This window comes from Nansenia antarctica (assembly GCF_963989245.1).
Source record: "Nansenia antarctica genome assembly, chromosome: 14".
In the NCBI taxonomy this organism is placed as follows: Eukaryota; Metazoa; Chordata; class Actinopteri; order Argentiniformes; family Microstomatidae; genus Nansenia; species Nansenia antarctica.
Genome location: NC_137684.1, coordinates 6,364,913 through 6,381,523, shown reverse-complemented (window position 1 = coordinate 6,381,523; position 16,611 = coordinate 6,364,913). Strand labels below are relative to the sequence as shown.

General features: G+C 45.2%; 1 protein-coding gene across 1 annotated transcript in view; it reads right to left on the bottom strand.

The window, feature by feature from the left end:
• The window catches only part of osbpl5 (oxysterol binding protein-like 5), a 70,809-nt gene that overhangs the window by 17,860 nt on the left and 36,338 nt on the right, over window positions 1-16,611 (bottom strand). Inside the window, exons 4-8 of the mRNA XM_080545074.1 lie at window positions 14,628-14,708; window positions 13,803-13,904; window positions 13,276-13,479; window positions 11,937-12,021; window positions 10,466-10,628 (exon numbers count right to left, since the gene is read on the bottom strand). Coding sequence (XP_080401200.1) covers window positions 10,466-10,628; window positions 11,937-12,021; window positions 13,276-13,479; window positions 13,803-13,904; window positions 14,628-14,708 — 635 coding nt within the window. The remainder of the gene's footprint in view (window positions 1-10,465; window positions 10,629-11,936; window positions 12,022-13,275; window positions 13,480-13,802; window positions 13,905-14,627; window positions 14,709-16,611) is intronic.

The window sequence follows — 16,611 nt, the reverse complement described above, 5'->3', positions numbered from 1 at the left end:
TTGTTTGCATTTTCTATCAACACAACTGCCTCTACCAAGGGAGGCTGGTGGAGGTAGACATCGGAGGACGAGCTCATCGAAAGAATTGAGGAATGGTATCAAACGCAAATATAGCCGCCTCTATTTTGTAGCTGTATTAGATCCCATTTGAAGGCATCCCTATGGATGCGTTCTATTTTTAAACCCCTTCATCCATATTCATTTGGCCTTAGCAGTTTCTGCCTGGCCCAGCTCATAGGAGACGAGAGGAGAATACTGATGAGATGTTATTAATATCTGTCTTACAGTACACCTCTACTGACGACATCACCACTATGACGCACTATGTCTCCCCAACCTGGTTGCCTAAGTAACCACATCGACCCCCCCCCCCACACACACACACACACACACACACACACACCCCACCTTCAAGCGGTCTGCCTGTCATTGTCAAAGTTCACACACTGAGGATGACACACATGACACACGCACCCGCACACACACACACACACACTCACTCATACACACACCCACTCATACACACACTGACACACACACACACACACACACACACACACACACACACACACACACACACACACAGCCCAAGACATAACTAATTAAAATGGAAATGCGTCATCTTCGACCCTACAATATTGCCAGCATTCCACATGCCTAGAGCTGCCAGTGTGTCTCCCAGCCAACATATCTGACATACTGTAGAACAGAGAAGAAGAGAAACCAGAAAATCAGGCCAGCGGCGACAGGAGGGGGGGGGGGAAGAGAAGAGAGAGAGAAAGAGAGATTAGAGAGAGAGAGAGGATCGAGAGAGAGAGAGAGAGAGAGAGAGAAGAGAGAGAGAGAGAGGAGAGAGAGGGAGAGATAGAGAGATAGAGAGAGAGACAGAGAGAGAGAGGATAGAGAGAGAAGATTAGGATAAAGGGGTGGGGGATAGTGAGAGAGGATAGAGAGAGAGAGGGAGGGGATGGAGAGTGAGAGAGAGAGCAAGAGAGAGAGATGGATGGAAGGGAGGGAGAGACAGAGAGAGATGGATGGAAGGGAGGGAGAGACAGAGAGAGAGATGGATGGAAGGGAGGGAGAGACAGAGAGAGAGATGGATGGAAGGGAGGGAGAGACAGAGAGAGAGATGGATGGAAGGGAGGGAGAGAGAGAGAGAGGGGGGATAGAGGGTTGGGGGGATAGAGAGAGGGGGGATAAAGGGGGGGGGGGCAGGAAGACTTCTGAAAGGAAACGTCACATCTTTAATCTAACAGCCATTAGGAGGCAACAGACCTTTGTGTCCACTAGAGAGCCACTCACTCACACACACACACACACACACACACACACACACACACACACACACACACACACACCCACCCACCCACCCACCCACACACACACACACACACTCACACACTGTCATAATGCACACTTAGACACAGATGGTCCACTCACATAGTTTGCACATACATGTCTGTTTTGCACACAGCCCACCCACTGAGAAGGAGCAGTAAACCTACATTTGATTGGTTGAGTCAATACCCTAGAAGTGAAAGAGACAGCTCAGTAAAAGCACATTGTGTTGGTTGAGCTCCGTCCAGCTGACACACCCAAGCAGAGCTTCTCTTACCTCACACCAGGTCCCGAAAACCACACCACAAAAACAAGCTATTTATAAATCCTTCCACAGGCGCTTTCTCTCTTTTTCTTCTCCTCCTCCTCTCTCTCTCTCTCTCTCTCCTCTCCTTTTATCTCCTCTGAATGAGACAGAGTATGTGTTTGTTTCTGTGTTCAGGAACCAGCGGCTGAAGCGTAAGGGTTTGTTTTCCTGTTCTCTCTGCCGCCCCTGCTTCCTCAGTGTGTGTGTGAGTGTGTGTGTGTGTGTGTGTGTGTGTGTGTGTGTGTTTTGAGTGAGTGTGTGTGTGGCTGCTGCGTAGCAGATGTCTCTCTATCTGGGTGGTGTAAGGTTCACATTCCCCTCCTCTCTTCCTGCTCCTCTGTCTGTCACGTGATCTATTGGGGCTGCTGTGATTGGCCGAGAGAGCAGCAGCGTGAAGAGGGATGGCCAGAGGGAGATTTCCAGGGAGGGGGGTCAAAAGGGGAGGGGCTTACAGGGGAGAGGGGTCTCTAATGGAGGACTTAACACTAGAACAGCCTATTTTAAAATGCTAACCTGCCATTTACACACAATGACCACTAGTTGGCCGCTTGTGAATTAGCCTGTTTCCTACACAGAAAAACTGCAAAATAGCTTCATACTCTTGTTCCGTCAGCTCCGCAATAAGGCTACACAAGCTGTGAGACAAGCCAAAACTGGCTACTATAAGGAGAAGTTCACAGCTTGTGGCTCAGACCCCAACGCCTTTTGGAAAACAGTGAGAGAACTGGAGAACAAACCTTTGACCCTGCCTGTGTCACTTAATGTAGACAACCTTGTAGTCACAGATAAAAGTCTGATGGCTGACATTTTTAACCGTCACTTTACAAATTCTGGTCTTGTTTCAGGTCCTCCTAACCCCGCTCCTATTCCAACGAGCCCTTTGCCTCCAAGCCCCACTCCCCTGCTACACTCACCCTCCAGTCCTGTTTGCCCTCCTAGCCCCTTCCCCCCCGCTCACAGTTTTTCCCTCAGGCCTGTCTCAGTAGGTGAGGTCCTAAAGGAACTGACCTCTCTGGACCCCAAAAAAGCTGCCGGGTCAGACGAGCTGGCGGCGTTCTTTATTAAAACTGCCGCCCCCATCATCGCAGCCCCCCTAACAGACCTGTTGAACCTCTCCCTTCTTTCAGCCAGTTTACCTGCCGAGTGGAAAGAAGCGATTGTGCTCCCACTGTTTAAAGGTGGTGACAAGGCTGACCCAAATTGTTATAGGCCCATTTCCATCCTGCCCTGTCTGTCTAAGTTATTTGAGAAACTTGTCAACAAACAACTCACTACTCATCTGCATGTGTATAACTTACTTTCTGGGGCGCAGTCTGGCTTTCGCGCAGGGTACGGTTGTGTTCCAGCAACCCTAAAGGTACTCAACGACATCACTTCTGCGTTAGATGCTAAGCAGCACTGTGCGGCAATATTTATTGATTTGGCAAAGGCTTTTGACACCGTTGACCATCCCACTCTACTGAACAGACTGAGTAGCATCGGGGTTACTAACCACTCACTAACCTGGTTTTCTCATTACCTCTCTCACCAGGTGCAACGTGTGAGGTTTGAAAACCTTCTCTCTCACCCCCTCCCAGTCACCAAGGGTGTCCCTCAAGGTTCCATACTTGGTCCCACTCTGTTCTCTATATACATCAACAATATCCCCCTGGCTGCTGGAAATTCACTCATTCACTTATATGCTGACGACACTATTCTCTATGCCACTGGTCCCTCCCCTGACTCTGTACTAACAACTCTCCAGGATAGCTTCGTCCAGATCCAACAGGCCTTCACCCACCTCAAACTGTCCCTTAACACTTCCAAGACCAAGTTCATGTGGTTCAACCGTAAAGGCACCACCCCCCCCAGCCCCCATCATTACCACCTGTGAGGGAGCTATCCTGGAGCAGGTCACGGTGTATAAATACCTGGGAATTTGGTTAGACAGCTCACTATCTTTCTCAGACCACATCTCAAAACTACAGACCAAGATTAAGGCCAAACTTGGCTTTCTCTATAGAAACCGTCACTCCTTCACTTCATCCGCTAAACACACCCTCATTCAAATGACCATTCTCCCCATGCTCGACTACGGCGATACAATCTACAGGTCTGCATGCAAAGCTACACTCTCCACGCTCGACACACTGTATCACTCCGCCATCCGGTTCGCCACTAACGCCCCCTACAGTACCCACCACTGCACTCTTTACTCCCTGGTCAACTGGCCCTCCCTTCACACCCGCCGTCACATGCACTGGCTCACCCTCATCTATAAAACCCTCCTCCACCTATCACCCCCCTATCTGTGTCTCCTGCTTCACCCTCTGCCTGTCACTCGCAACACCCGATCCTCACTCCACATCCAACTAAAAATTCCCAAATCCACCACTTCCCTTGGCCGTGCATCATTCCAGTTTGCTGCCCCCTCTGACTGGAATGCTCTGCAAAAAACCCTCAAACCGGATAAACTCATCTCCCTCTCTGCCTTCAGACTCACTATTTCAGACACCCTCACTGATTCCTGCACATGCTTCTCTTCTCTGTAGGGCAGCACTTGTATTCATTCCCTTTACACACCCCCTCTGTCCACCTGCACTTGTTTTTATGCCCCCATACGCTCATGTCTGCTCATTCTCTGCTTTTAAGCTTTTCTGTGTTAATGTTAATACTGTTTTCTAATGTTTGTTGGCCTGTTTCGTAAGTGCTTATTGCTGTTGTTGTATTTGGTGGCTGTGTCTCAGTGGTTATTGTTGTACCGTATTTATGTTTGCTTGACTGTGTCTCAGTGTGTATCGTTGTATTGGTTTGTTTACTGGCTGTCTTAGTGTCCATGTTGTATCGCTGTGTTGATTGGTTGTGTCCCAGCGCTTATTGTTGTATTATTGTCTTTCCTGACTGTGTATCAGTGCTTACTGCTGTATTGTTGTGTTTGCTTGGCTGTGTCCCAGTGCGTTTTGTTGTATTGTATTGTCTTGTGTTGCCTGTCTGCTTTTTGGCTGTGTCCCAGTGCGTTTTGTTGTATTGTATTGTCTTGTGTTGCCTGTCTGCTTTTTGTGCTTACTGTTGTATTCCATTCTTGATGTCCGTTAGTGCTTTTGTTGTATTGTTTGTGTTACATGCATGTGTTTAATGCTTATTGTGCTTTGTTTTTAACATGTTTTATCTTTCAGCCCCCCTCCCCTTTCCCCTTATTGCAGGACGGCATTGTAAATAATAATTTTGTTCTTAATTGTCTTTTTTTAAAGGTAAAATAAAAAAAATAAATAAAAATACTAGCTTATCCTGAAGTGATTTAGAAAATGTAAGGATACTGGGTGGTAGAACGCACATATCTAGGAAAAGTCATGAAAGGAGGGTCCTGAAATTTGATCGAGACACACACACACACACACACACACACACACATACACACACACACACACACACACACACACACACACACAGACACACACACACACACACACACACACACACACACACACACACATACACACACACACACACTTTTATTCCTATTTATTTTCTATATGTATCTATTCTTGTCATTTACATGTTCTTATTATCCTCCTTTTGCTGTATGTTTTAATGCTGTATGTAAAGCACTGAATTGCCCCTGTTGTATGAAATGTGTTTTATACAAATTAACTTGCCTTGCCTTTAAGAAACAACAAGCCATCCAACTCACAATACAAGTCTTTCGAAACACCCTCTCAACACGTCAGTAATCCGGTCAGTCCGGTATTTTAATCTTTGCGGGAGGCAAATCATTTTGTAGGAAGAAAATATTATTTTCATCCACATCTTCGATTCAGGAAGAAGACAGGGAACGTTAACGGTAAGAAATATATCCTTCTCCCGTTTTACACCAAGTTGTGTTGTATTCAGTCCTCTGCCCGAGTATGACACACAGTGCCCTCCATAAGTATTGGAAAGAGGAAGCATTTTGTCTTCTTTGAGCACTATGCTCCAACCTAAAAAGAAAACAACATGCTTCCTCTATCTAATACGTATGGAGGGGACTGTATGTTCTATGATGTATCAGCACCACAGTGGGGGGTCCTGGGGAGCATTCATATACCGTGTGTGGCTTTTTATTTCCTGTCTTGTACTTGTTTCACCTAGAACCAATGACAACAGTTTTCTAGGGAGGCGCATAACTTCTATGGTTCATATCCAACAACTCCAACAGTCAAACTTCAATCAACAAGCAGAAGAGATGTCTGAGGTGAACAGAGCAGGCATTCAGACTTACAGGACAAGGACAAGAACAAAGGTAAATAACAGCTAAGATATGACTAGTTTTCTATCTTTTATTCCTATTCCTGGAGTGAATACCAACAAAATGTTGAATCTGTATTTTACTGTAGTAAAGAAAAGTGAATGAAAGTGTAAAAAAAAAGAAAAGAAAACACCTTTACTGCATCTCTCCACAGAGAAAAAATACAACACAATTTACTGTTGAGATTGAATTGAACTATAACCAGATGAACCAGGCAACCAGGCCCAGAGGAACGAAAACGAAATGGAGGACGTTCCTATCAAGTTCTCAAGAGTCGCAAGAGTCACAAGACTCACAAGAAAGTAAACCCGGTGTCATTCACTTTGAATGCAGATGTGAAAAGGATGAGATTAAACGTCTTCCGAGAGGTGATACACTCGAACAATGCATTGGAATAATAACTACTAATAACTACAGTATAGACATCCAGTGGACATCATGGACAAAAGAAACTTTGATTACAGAAATTGAGGCAATGAGTCAAGACAATGAAATAGAAGGAGATAATTACGATTCAATAATGGCAATAAAAATCAACAGTTTTGCTCAGTATGCCAGGACTATTTTAGTTCTCTATAAGAGATGGCAGGAAACGAGGAGGAGTTTGGGTCCAGATCCAGTCTATATCGCTGTAGGCGATTTCATTGTACAGCTAATGCCTGACAACATGTATGCAGTTCCACAGTATCGGGTAAACCGGGAGACTAAAAGCCTAAATAAACTTGGGTACAACGAAAGTAGGGTCACTTATGACAAGTTAGACACAAGTCTAAGTAGTGATTTTAAGAGTCAGTGCTCTGATCTTCTCTGGAAGGTAATCAATGGGAAACCTCTGAGACATGTGCACAACGCTCATGACGCTGCAGCGACGGTGGCAATACTGTTCTCAGAGGTGATTCGAAATCCAGAGATGTTCTTTCACAACATCCCCATGTTGTTGACGTTCAGAACCTGGGATGACTTCCGCAACTATCACCCGATGCTTCGGGGGGGGACCTGGAAACATCAAACAACCAACCCTCCGGAAAAAGTGTGCGAGAGCACAAATCTGATACTAAAGGCCATCTTCATCAAGAAACTTTTGGAGAAAAACGAACCAAAGTCATGGTCACCGGCAGTGACCATGACTTTCGCCTGATGTTAACTTTCCTCACAGAAGACAGGCGTCACTTAGGTTAACACTAGAACAGTCATGGGTGACTTTTCCTAGATATGTGCTTTCTACCACCCAGTATCCTTACATTTTCAAAATCATCATCAAAAATCAGGATAAGCTAGTATAAAGCTTTTTTGCAGTTTTTCTGTGTAGGAGGCAGGCTAATTTACAAGAGGTGCCAATTAGTGGTCTTTGTGTGTAAGTAGCAGCTTCTCATTGTAAAGACTACGGTCATTTGACCCCTGAGGCGGCGCTAAGAGTAGGTGATATAGGCACGGCTGTCCTAGTGTTACGGGTTCCCGCCAAAGAAACACAAGGCTGTGTGTAAGGTTTGGGGGGTCGCTCTATTGGTTGAGCTAAAGGCCCTTTGGCGTCTCCTGGTGGGTATGTATGTCTTTTTGTCTGTCCTAATTACTGTGATTGTTACCTGGTGTGAATGCCTTGTCTTAGGCTATTTATATCCCTCTGTGTCTTCCCTCTTTGTCGGTTGTTCGCTGTACGTTACGTGAGTGTGTGTGTGTGTGTGTGTGTGTGTGTGTGTGTGTGTGTGTGTGTGTGTGTGTGTGTGTGTGTGTGTCTTTCGAGAGCCTTATCGTTCCTCGCCTGCATGGAATCTATGTATTGAAAGACTGTTGTGTAAAGTGCATTGCCTTGCCTTGTTCTAATTGACGGCGTTTTGGGGAGATTAAGCCCTCTCCCCTTTTGTTTAGTTATTTAATTGACTTTTTATTATTTAAGCAGTTATCGGAGACTAAGCTTTCTCCTCTTTTGTTTCATCGTTTATTGTGCGGTTAATTACTCCCGCTTCCTCAAATAAAGAGAGCCTTTCTTTTTTAATCCTACTCCTGCATCTCGCCTCATCTGTTCTGCACGCCACCTGGGTGCAAACGTGACAGCTCCTCATAACAGCTGTTTAGTTGGGGTTGATTAAGGTGTAACACCTGCATGTCTTTAATGCACTTGGTCAAAACCCGAACTACACGCTGTAAACATGTTTATGGTAGCTGTTGCATATTCCATGTGTTAATGTGTTTGATTTTCTTCCAACTTGTACTCTCTTAGGTGTTGACACTTTTACCATTTTTATACCAATTATATTCAAGAACCATTACTATTACATAATCAATTGCTATGATACAATTATTCTTGGAGGACATACCCATGTGAAAAAATGATATACTTTAATTATACTTAAGTATTCTATTTCTAGTATACTTGAGTTTAAATATACTTATGTATATTAAAGGATACTAAAATGAGCCATATTCAATTGTTTTTAAGATGTATTAAATATACTTAAATTATAAATAATGTAGGTTTTTAGCATATATTCGGACCCTCTTACAGTAATTCACATGTAGGTATACTTATAATAGATTATCTGAGATGTATGAATCTTTGAAATACAAGTATACTATTTTATAAGTATGCTAAAGTACACATTTAAGTGTATGACAATAAAGTATCCTTTTTTATAAGTAAACTAAAATACAATTAAAGTATACTTTGAATAAGTACCGTACACATAATTACAAAGTCGGTTAGTTTTGGACTTTAAGTAAGTATGGAAAAACAAGTATGGAAAAACTTGAATATATTTTAATCATATTTATTACTCCTTTAATTTGTCCTACACTAGGGTTGGGCGGTAATACGGTATCCCGGGGTATTTGAAAAAAGCAATGGTGTCTGTTTCAACACCGTCATAAAATATATTCTGCTGCGCAATGTAGCATATGTATAAACGCCTTAAGAGTGTTTGTCCAGCATCACTGTCTGTGTGGATAAAGATGGTATGGAAGTGAAGACAAAACTTTTTTGTAAACAATGTAATTTGTCAAATAAATAACCAGTAAAAAAAAAAACTATTTATAAGAGATCATAATCGTGTGTCACGTTGACAGCTTCTCGTCAGAAGGGAGAATTCGAAAAACAGATGGCAAGCGCAAGCGAGTTGGTCCCTAAAAGAAAATGCCTTGAACTGACATATTGCAAATCAGCATTTTTTCAAGAATTTCTGTATTTCAATCAGTGTTTCCCCTAGGTTTGCTGCCTTGGGGGGGTGGCATGGACCGTGGCATGGACCCCCCCCCCAGGGGTAAGACCCTGCGACATACCAGCGTCATGTCCAGGGGGTGTACTAACTTGTACATTAAGCCGCCTCACGCTACGGAAACAGGAGATAGGCTCCTGCCCTATGGGCCATTAGGCTGGAGAACCATCGGTTCTCAAGGCTACTTACTTACTGTTTGTGGTCTTGACTACCTGTCCACTTTCTCACCTGGTTCTTGCTCTCTCTCTCTGGTGTGCCGACACCATCCTGCTCTCTCTCCTTCTCTCCCTCTCTATCCTCCTCTCTCCCTCTTTTGCTGTCCACCAAAAGGCAAACATAACAACCAGAGTATTTATAATCTAATAAGAGGTATAAATTGATCCATATCAATTTATAACATAATTATAATTGAATATTGGATTGCTGTGGGCAATGCAGTCAGATAATGTCATTTTGACTTTACTCTCTCACCTGAAAAAAATGGTATGTATAAAAATGCTTCAATCCACTGTCCATGTACTGTAAATATACCATTATGGTATTACCATAGAGCCCAATCCTACCAGAATAAGAAAGATTGTATATCTACTTTAAGTAAAATAATACTTATATATAAGCTTATACTGTATAATACAAGCCCATGGGCTTGCCACTCGCCAGATTCGGGTTGGGTGCGTTTAAAAGCCTGCTTGTCAGATGTTTGGTGTCTACGTCTGTAATAATTCCTCTTTCTTGGGGGGACGGGGGGTTCCGTTGGGGGGGCGGCCCACCCTCCCAAGGCAATGGTAGGGGAAACACTGTCAATTATAATAAATGTACTTACATTTCAAAAAAAATGTTTTCGCTTTTGTCATTCTGAGGTATTGTGTGTGGATTGATGGCAAATTATTTTAATTTAATCCATTTTAAATTCAGTCTATTACAAGGAATCTCCCTCTGGCCATCCCATTTCACACTGCTGCTCTCTCAGCCAATCACAACAGCCCCAATAGATCACGTGACAGACAGAGGAGCAGGAAGAGAGGAGAGGAATGCGAACCTTACACCACCCAGATAGAGAGACATCAGCTACCACACACACACACACACACACACACACACACACACACACACACACACACACACACACACACACTCACTCAAATAGAAAAAGTGAAGGGGTCTGAAAACTTTGCACTGTACCTTATAATTATGTTTGTGTCACATAACCTTTGTGCAGCACAGGAAAAAGATGAGTTGATTTTGTTCAATGTGCTACTCACTGCATTAGCTCTGTGTCGCTGAGGGCAGTAACCTGTGTGTGTGTGTGCGTGTGTGTGTGTGTGTGTGTGTGTGTGTGTTACTCACTGCAGTAGCTCTGCCTCGCTGAGGGCCGTGGCCTGCAGCAGGTGGAGGATGTGGGAGGACTCTGAGGAGGTGCTGATGTCTCCGTCCCGGCCGGCCTTGGCCGTCAGCTTGTAGAGGCTGGAGCAGCTCAGGGCCAGCTCCAGAGCGTCCATCCAACACCGGCCTGGAGGGAGACACGGCCGTCACTCGGACTGCACTTATATATACTATATATATTATATATATATTATATATAGCGCCTTATTCCAAAGCGCTTTACAATGGCCTCACATTTACCCATTCACACACTACCGCGTGAACTAATACTAGCTACCATGCAAGGCGTTTGCTCATTGGGAGCAATTTGGGGTTCAGCGTCTTGCCCAAGGACACCTCGGCACGTGGCCAGCCGGGGTTCGAACCACCGATCTGGCGACCTTGCATCGTTAGACGCTTCCTGAACCACAGCCGCCCCTCAGTCTAGGCCTCACAAGGGCACAACTCACAGACACAAACTAGGTTCATGAACGACGTGACGTAATACCGTAAAGGTAGACTCGGGGATATGACGTCACGGCCCGTGAAAACAGACTTTTCATCAAACAGAACTTTCATCAAAGATACTGTAGCGAACAAGAGCGTCCACTCGTCACACTGCCCTCTGACATAAGAGTGCATGCGTAATAAGGCGTGACATAAGGGGGCGGCTGTGGCGCAGGAGGTAGAGCCAGTGTCCAATGATCGCAAGGTCGGCAGATCAGCGCTTCGAACCCTGGCTGGCTACATGTCGAGATGTCCCTGGGCAAGACACTGAACCCCAAAACGGACTGGCCGGATTGGTGTGTGAATGTGTGTGTGATTGGGTGAATGAGAGGCTATTGTAAAGCGCTTTGGAATAAGGTGCTATATATAAGTCAGTCCATTTATGCGAGAAGCACATTCAACTTGCTCTGTCACAACATGCTCTATTCTCTATTCTAACTGTGTCTCCGTTTTTTTAAGTCTCTGGCAGCGTCGTCCAGCTTGTTTTGCTATGATGTCACGTCCCAGAGTCTCCCTTTAACCACTTGAATTTACATTTACATTCATATTTTTACATTTACATTTACATTTTTGGCATTTAGCAGACGCCTTTATCCAAAGCGACTTAGAACAAATACTAAGTCAAAGTAAGTGAATCATCTGTCCATCGGTCATAGCAGGAAAAAGTAATCTAAGCTCGGGCCAGGGGCCATGGCAGTCATAATGGTAGAAGGAAGAATTAAGATTTTTTGGTTTCTTTTTCTAGTAACACTCGAAAACACATACAAAATGTCTCAAAAGTTTAACACCAAATCCACCACTTTCAAAAGCACACAAAATGATAGCTGTCACATAAGAACTATTTGTGGTACATTTGAAATGACAGCAGCCATGTTGATGATGAATGATAACAGAAAATACAGCAAGTGGATATTGTTTTGTAATGAAGCTGTTTATCCAGAAGCCTCACCGTCTGATTCGGAGGCTGCTCTGAAGATCAGGTAGTTGCTGGGCAGAGGCTGGGTGATGGAGCCCACATTCTCTCCTTTAGGACCCTGGAGACACCGAGGAGACCAGTTACCACCGGTTACAACCTCCCTTCATCACAATCAATATGTTATCAATTAACTCACAGCCTGAAATTAACTATGTCAATAATACTGTTCACGCTAGCATTGAAAAAACGATTGAATACAGCTAGCTAATATCACTTATGTTTGGTTTGTCAGTTTGGGCAGTAAATTAAATTAAAGGTTTAGAGGTGAAACGTGAGGTTTTAAGTGTTTACGGTCACACTGAACATTTGAAAACATCACTATGCTGCGTCTTTTAATAGCGGCAAATATGTGCACATCCATATAACAAAAAAAAATCCATATCCATGTAACAAAAACATTGGACAAAAAAAACCTGCTCTTCACTGAATGTTCTTTATCATGTGATCTCATGCTCGCCACCGATTAATTATGGGGTTAATAACGTCACCGAAATTGTCAACATTCCAGAGTGCCAAGGGTGTCATTATTCACCAAAAATGCATAAATGATGATGCTTCATTTTGTAGCCAATCAAAGTAGTGTTGCTAGGTAAACACCACATAGAACACAGGTGGTGAGTGTTCTGGAATTCCATGGCCTAACCCTAACCCATCTCATATGATTTAAGTTATGTTTCTATAGAACATAAAGCTTGTGAATAATAGGCACCAGGTGCTACATTGGATAACCCTTACCCTAACCCAGGGGAGGCTGGTGGAGGTAGAAATCGGAGGACACGTGTGTTTGATATCTTTCCTCATTCCATTCCATGCATCACAATGAGCCTGTCCTCCCAGTTCTACCTCCAAACCAAACCCTTAAACCTAAACCCTAACCGTAACCCTTAAACCTAACCTTAACCAAACCCTGACCTAAACCCTTAACCCTTTTAAAAATATATATTTATTTTTCATCCCTATTGACAGTTACAGTGAAGATTTAGACAGGAAGGATGGGTGAGAGAGAGAGAAGGGATGACATGCAGGATATGTCCCCGGCCGGAATCGAACCGGGGACCCTGCGGTCACATGGTCAGCGCCCAACCCGCTACGCCACCTAAGCGCCCCCTTAAACCTAACCTTAACCAAACCCTTAAACCTAACCTAAACCATTAAACCTAACCTTAACCAAACCCTTAACCTAACCCTTAACCAAAACCTTAAACCTAACCATAGCCACATTTGTACAAATTCGAGGGACTTCAACCAGATGGGTTAGCAGACACCAGCCTGTCATTCAGTCTCCTGCCTGACTAGGAGCTCTGTGACGGACCTTGACGGCCCAGATGGACTTGTCCAAGGGGTGGTAGAGCTTGAAGCAGAAGCCGTCCTTCTTGGAGGGCCTCTCGATCAGCTTGCAGGCGTTGAGCAGGATGGTGCCCACCCAGTGGTCCGACTTGGGGGTCTTATAGACCAGGAGCACCCCGGGCTTCAGAGCACACCACAGCTTGGTCCACCCCTTCAGAGAGCCACGGATCTGCATAGGGAGGGAGGGAGGGAGGGACGGGGAGAAAGTCAATGCCACGGAATTATAGACTTGGTAACCCAGCATAAGGCTGTTAAAAAATATATACAACTAGAATTATAAAGCATTTATTCATTATAAAGTATTTAGAATTTCTAGAAAACACATTTTCTTTTGACAGGATGAGTGGGATGTATACAGTATAATCTGTTGTTTTTTCTATTCTACTTGACATATGTTTTGAGAACAGAAGTTATGAAATACTATGAAATGGATGAAAATTAATAAGACGGAAGAAATTAATAATAAGCATTCTTTATGCTGGATCCTTATACCTTTAGCCAGTCAGACATGATGACCACACTCGGGTCCTTCAGAGCAGTGAACAGTTCTTTGGCTGCCCGCTTCTTCTCCTGTCTGTAATTCTGCTTTTGGACCTGCAGCACAGAGAGAGAGAGAGAGAGAGACAGAGACAGAGACAGAGACAGAGACAGAGACAGAGACAGAGACAGAGACAGAGAGACAGAGACAGAGACAGAGACAGAGACAGAGAGACAGAGACAGAGAGACAGAGACAGAGACAGAGACAGAGAGACAGAGACAGAGAGACAGAGAGAGACAGAGACAGAGACAGAGACAGAGAGAAAGAGACAGAGACAGAGAGACAGAGACAGAGAGACAGAGACAGAGACAGAGAGACAGAGACAGAGAGAAAGAGAGAAAGACAGAGAGAGAGAAAGAGAGATCAGGATTAGTCGTCATTGGGACTGGTACTTTACAAGCAAATCATTGAAACAACCAGGTCATCAGATATCCACTAGGGGGCGGTATAGTCAAACGCACAACATGCAGACACACTGACTATCATTGCAACCCCCCAGCTACAGAAATGCTAGAAAACATTGTTCTGTTTTTACTAGTTTTTAATTGACTAGTTTGTATGTCATAGAAGTAGAATTAAAATAACTAATTTGACCTCGTCTAAACATCATCCTCTCATCGTGCCCTTTCCCGGATTCCAAACCGGATTCCTGGCGTCCTTGACTCGCATCCTTGACTCGCTTCCTATTCAAGCTAGCTTCCTCCTCTCAGATGTTCTCCTCCAATGCTTTTTTCAGACAAGGAAGCGGGGTGGGACACGGACAGGAAGTGAAGTGTACCTTGAGTGACTCCTTCCTGGCAAGCTTCTCTGTGGGGGAGGGGCATTCCTTCTCCAACCCGTTGAACATCCTGGACTCCGACTAGAGGGGAGAGAGTGAGGTAGAGAGGGGGAGGGAGAGAGAGAGAGGGGAGGAAAGAGGGGAGGAGAGAGGAAATAAAGAGAGAGGGAAGGAGAGGGGGGAGAGAGAGAGAAGGGAAGGAGATTGGGGAGGAGTGGGGCAAGGAGTCGAGGGAGAGAGAGAGAGAGAGAGGGAAGGAGAGGGGGAGGGAGGAGAGAGAGGGAGAGAGCGAGGGGAAGGAAAGGGGAAGAGCAGGGAGATAGAGAGAGAGGTGGAGAAGAGATGGGAAACAGAGAAATAAGGGTCAGGGCCATCCAAATAAAGTCTTCTCCTCCGTGGACGCAACCAATTACCTTTAAATGACCAAATCTCCCGCCTGTCATCACCATTCAGAGCACACAATAACAAGCACATGTCTCCAGTGTTGACCTGAACCCAGTACATCTTTTAGAGCTGTCTGAAACAGGTGATTAGAGTCCAGCCCAGTCTTTCTCAGAGTCCACTCCAGTCTTTCTCAGAGTCCACTCCAGTCTTTCTCAGAGTCCACTCCAGTCTTTCTCAGAGTCCACTCCAGTCTTTCTCAGAGTCCACTCCAGTCTTTCTCAGAGTCCACTCCAGTCTTTCTCAGAGTCCACCCCAGTCTTTCTCAGAGTCCACTCCAGTCTTTCTCAGAGTCCACTCCAGTCTTTCTCAGAGTCCACTCCAGTCTTTCTCAGAGTCCAGCCCAGTCTTTCTCAGAGTCCACCCCAGTCTTTCTCAGAGTCCACTCCAGTCTTTCTCAGAGTCCACTCCAGTCTTTCTCAGAGTCCACTCCAGTCTTTCTCAGAGTCCACTCCAGTCTTTCTCAGAGTCCACTCCAGTCTTTCTCAGAGTCCACTCCAGTCTTTCTCAGAGTCCACTCCAGTCTTTCTCAGAGTCCACTCCAGTCTTTCTCAGAGTCCACTCCAGTCTTTCTCAGAGTCCACTCCAGTGTTTGAGACTGTCAGATCTTTCCTAGTGCCGATCAGAAACCGTTGCGTGTAGACACTGCCCACTGACTGACCCTGTGTCGTCTTCTTCCTGTTTCTCCGGCTGAGTGGCCGTTCTTCAAAACCAGACTCCAGTTTCCTGGAGTCTGAGAGGCTCGGGACCCCCCTCCCCTGCCCTGCATCCCTGCCACTCGGGACCCCCCTCCCCTGTCCTGCCTCCCTGCCACACGGAAATGAACGTTTGCACCACGCCACATTCCAGTTTCAGTCGGCTGTATAAATAGAATGATATCTCCTGACCGGCCAGAAGAGGAAGGGTCCCCCCTCTGACCCTGGTTCCTCTCAAGGTTTTTTCCCCCACTGGGGGAGTTTTTGCCTGATTGCTTTTTGAGGGTCTACTACGGTCGGGAGGTTGAGTTATTGTTTATATTGTTCATGTTATTTATGTTGGGTCTGTGACAAAACCGTTCTTGCGAAAAGCGCTGTAGAAATAAATGTGATTCATTGATTGACTTATTGATTGAATGATTGATTGATTGATTGATTGATTGATCGATTGATTGACCCCTTCACTCAGCCAGTAAAGTGAGGGGGCGACAGGAAAACCAAGTACTAGACGGGCCCAATAGTGCCTCAGTACACACACACACACACACACACACACACACACACACACACACACACACACACCCCTGTCTCGTGTTAGAAGAGCCCTTTCAACCCAGTAATGACCCAGTCCCTGGTGGTGCAGGGCAGCACATGATGTGCTGGGGGGGGCCTGGCCTTGGCTGCAGAGTGGAGGGGGGCCAGGGGGGCCAAGGATGCAGCTGCGTCTCCAGATCACTCCGCACACACACACACACACACACACACACACACACACACACACACACACACACAGACACACACTCTCTAGCATGTGACGTGGTACAACAGGGTGGTGGTGCTGTTGGGGG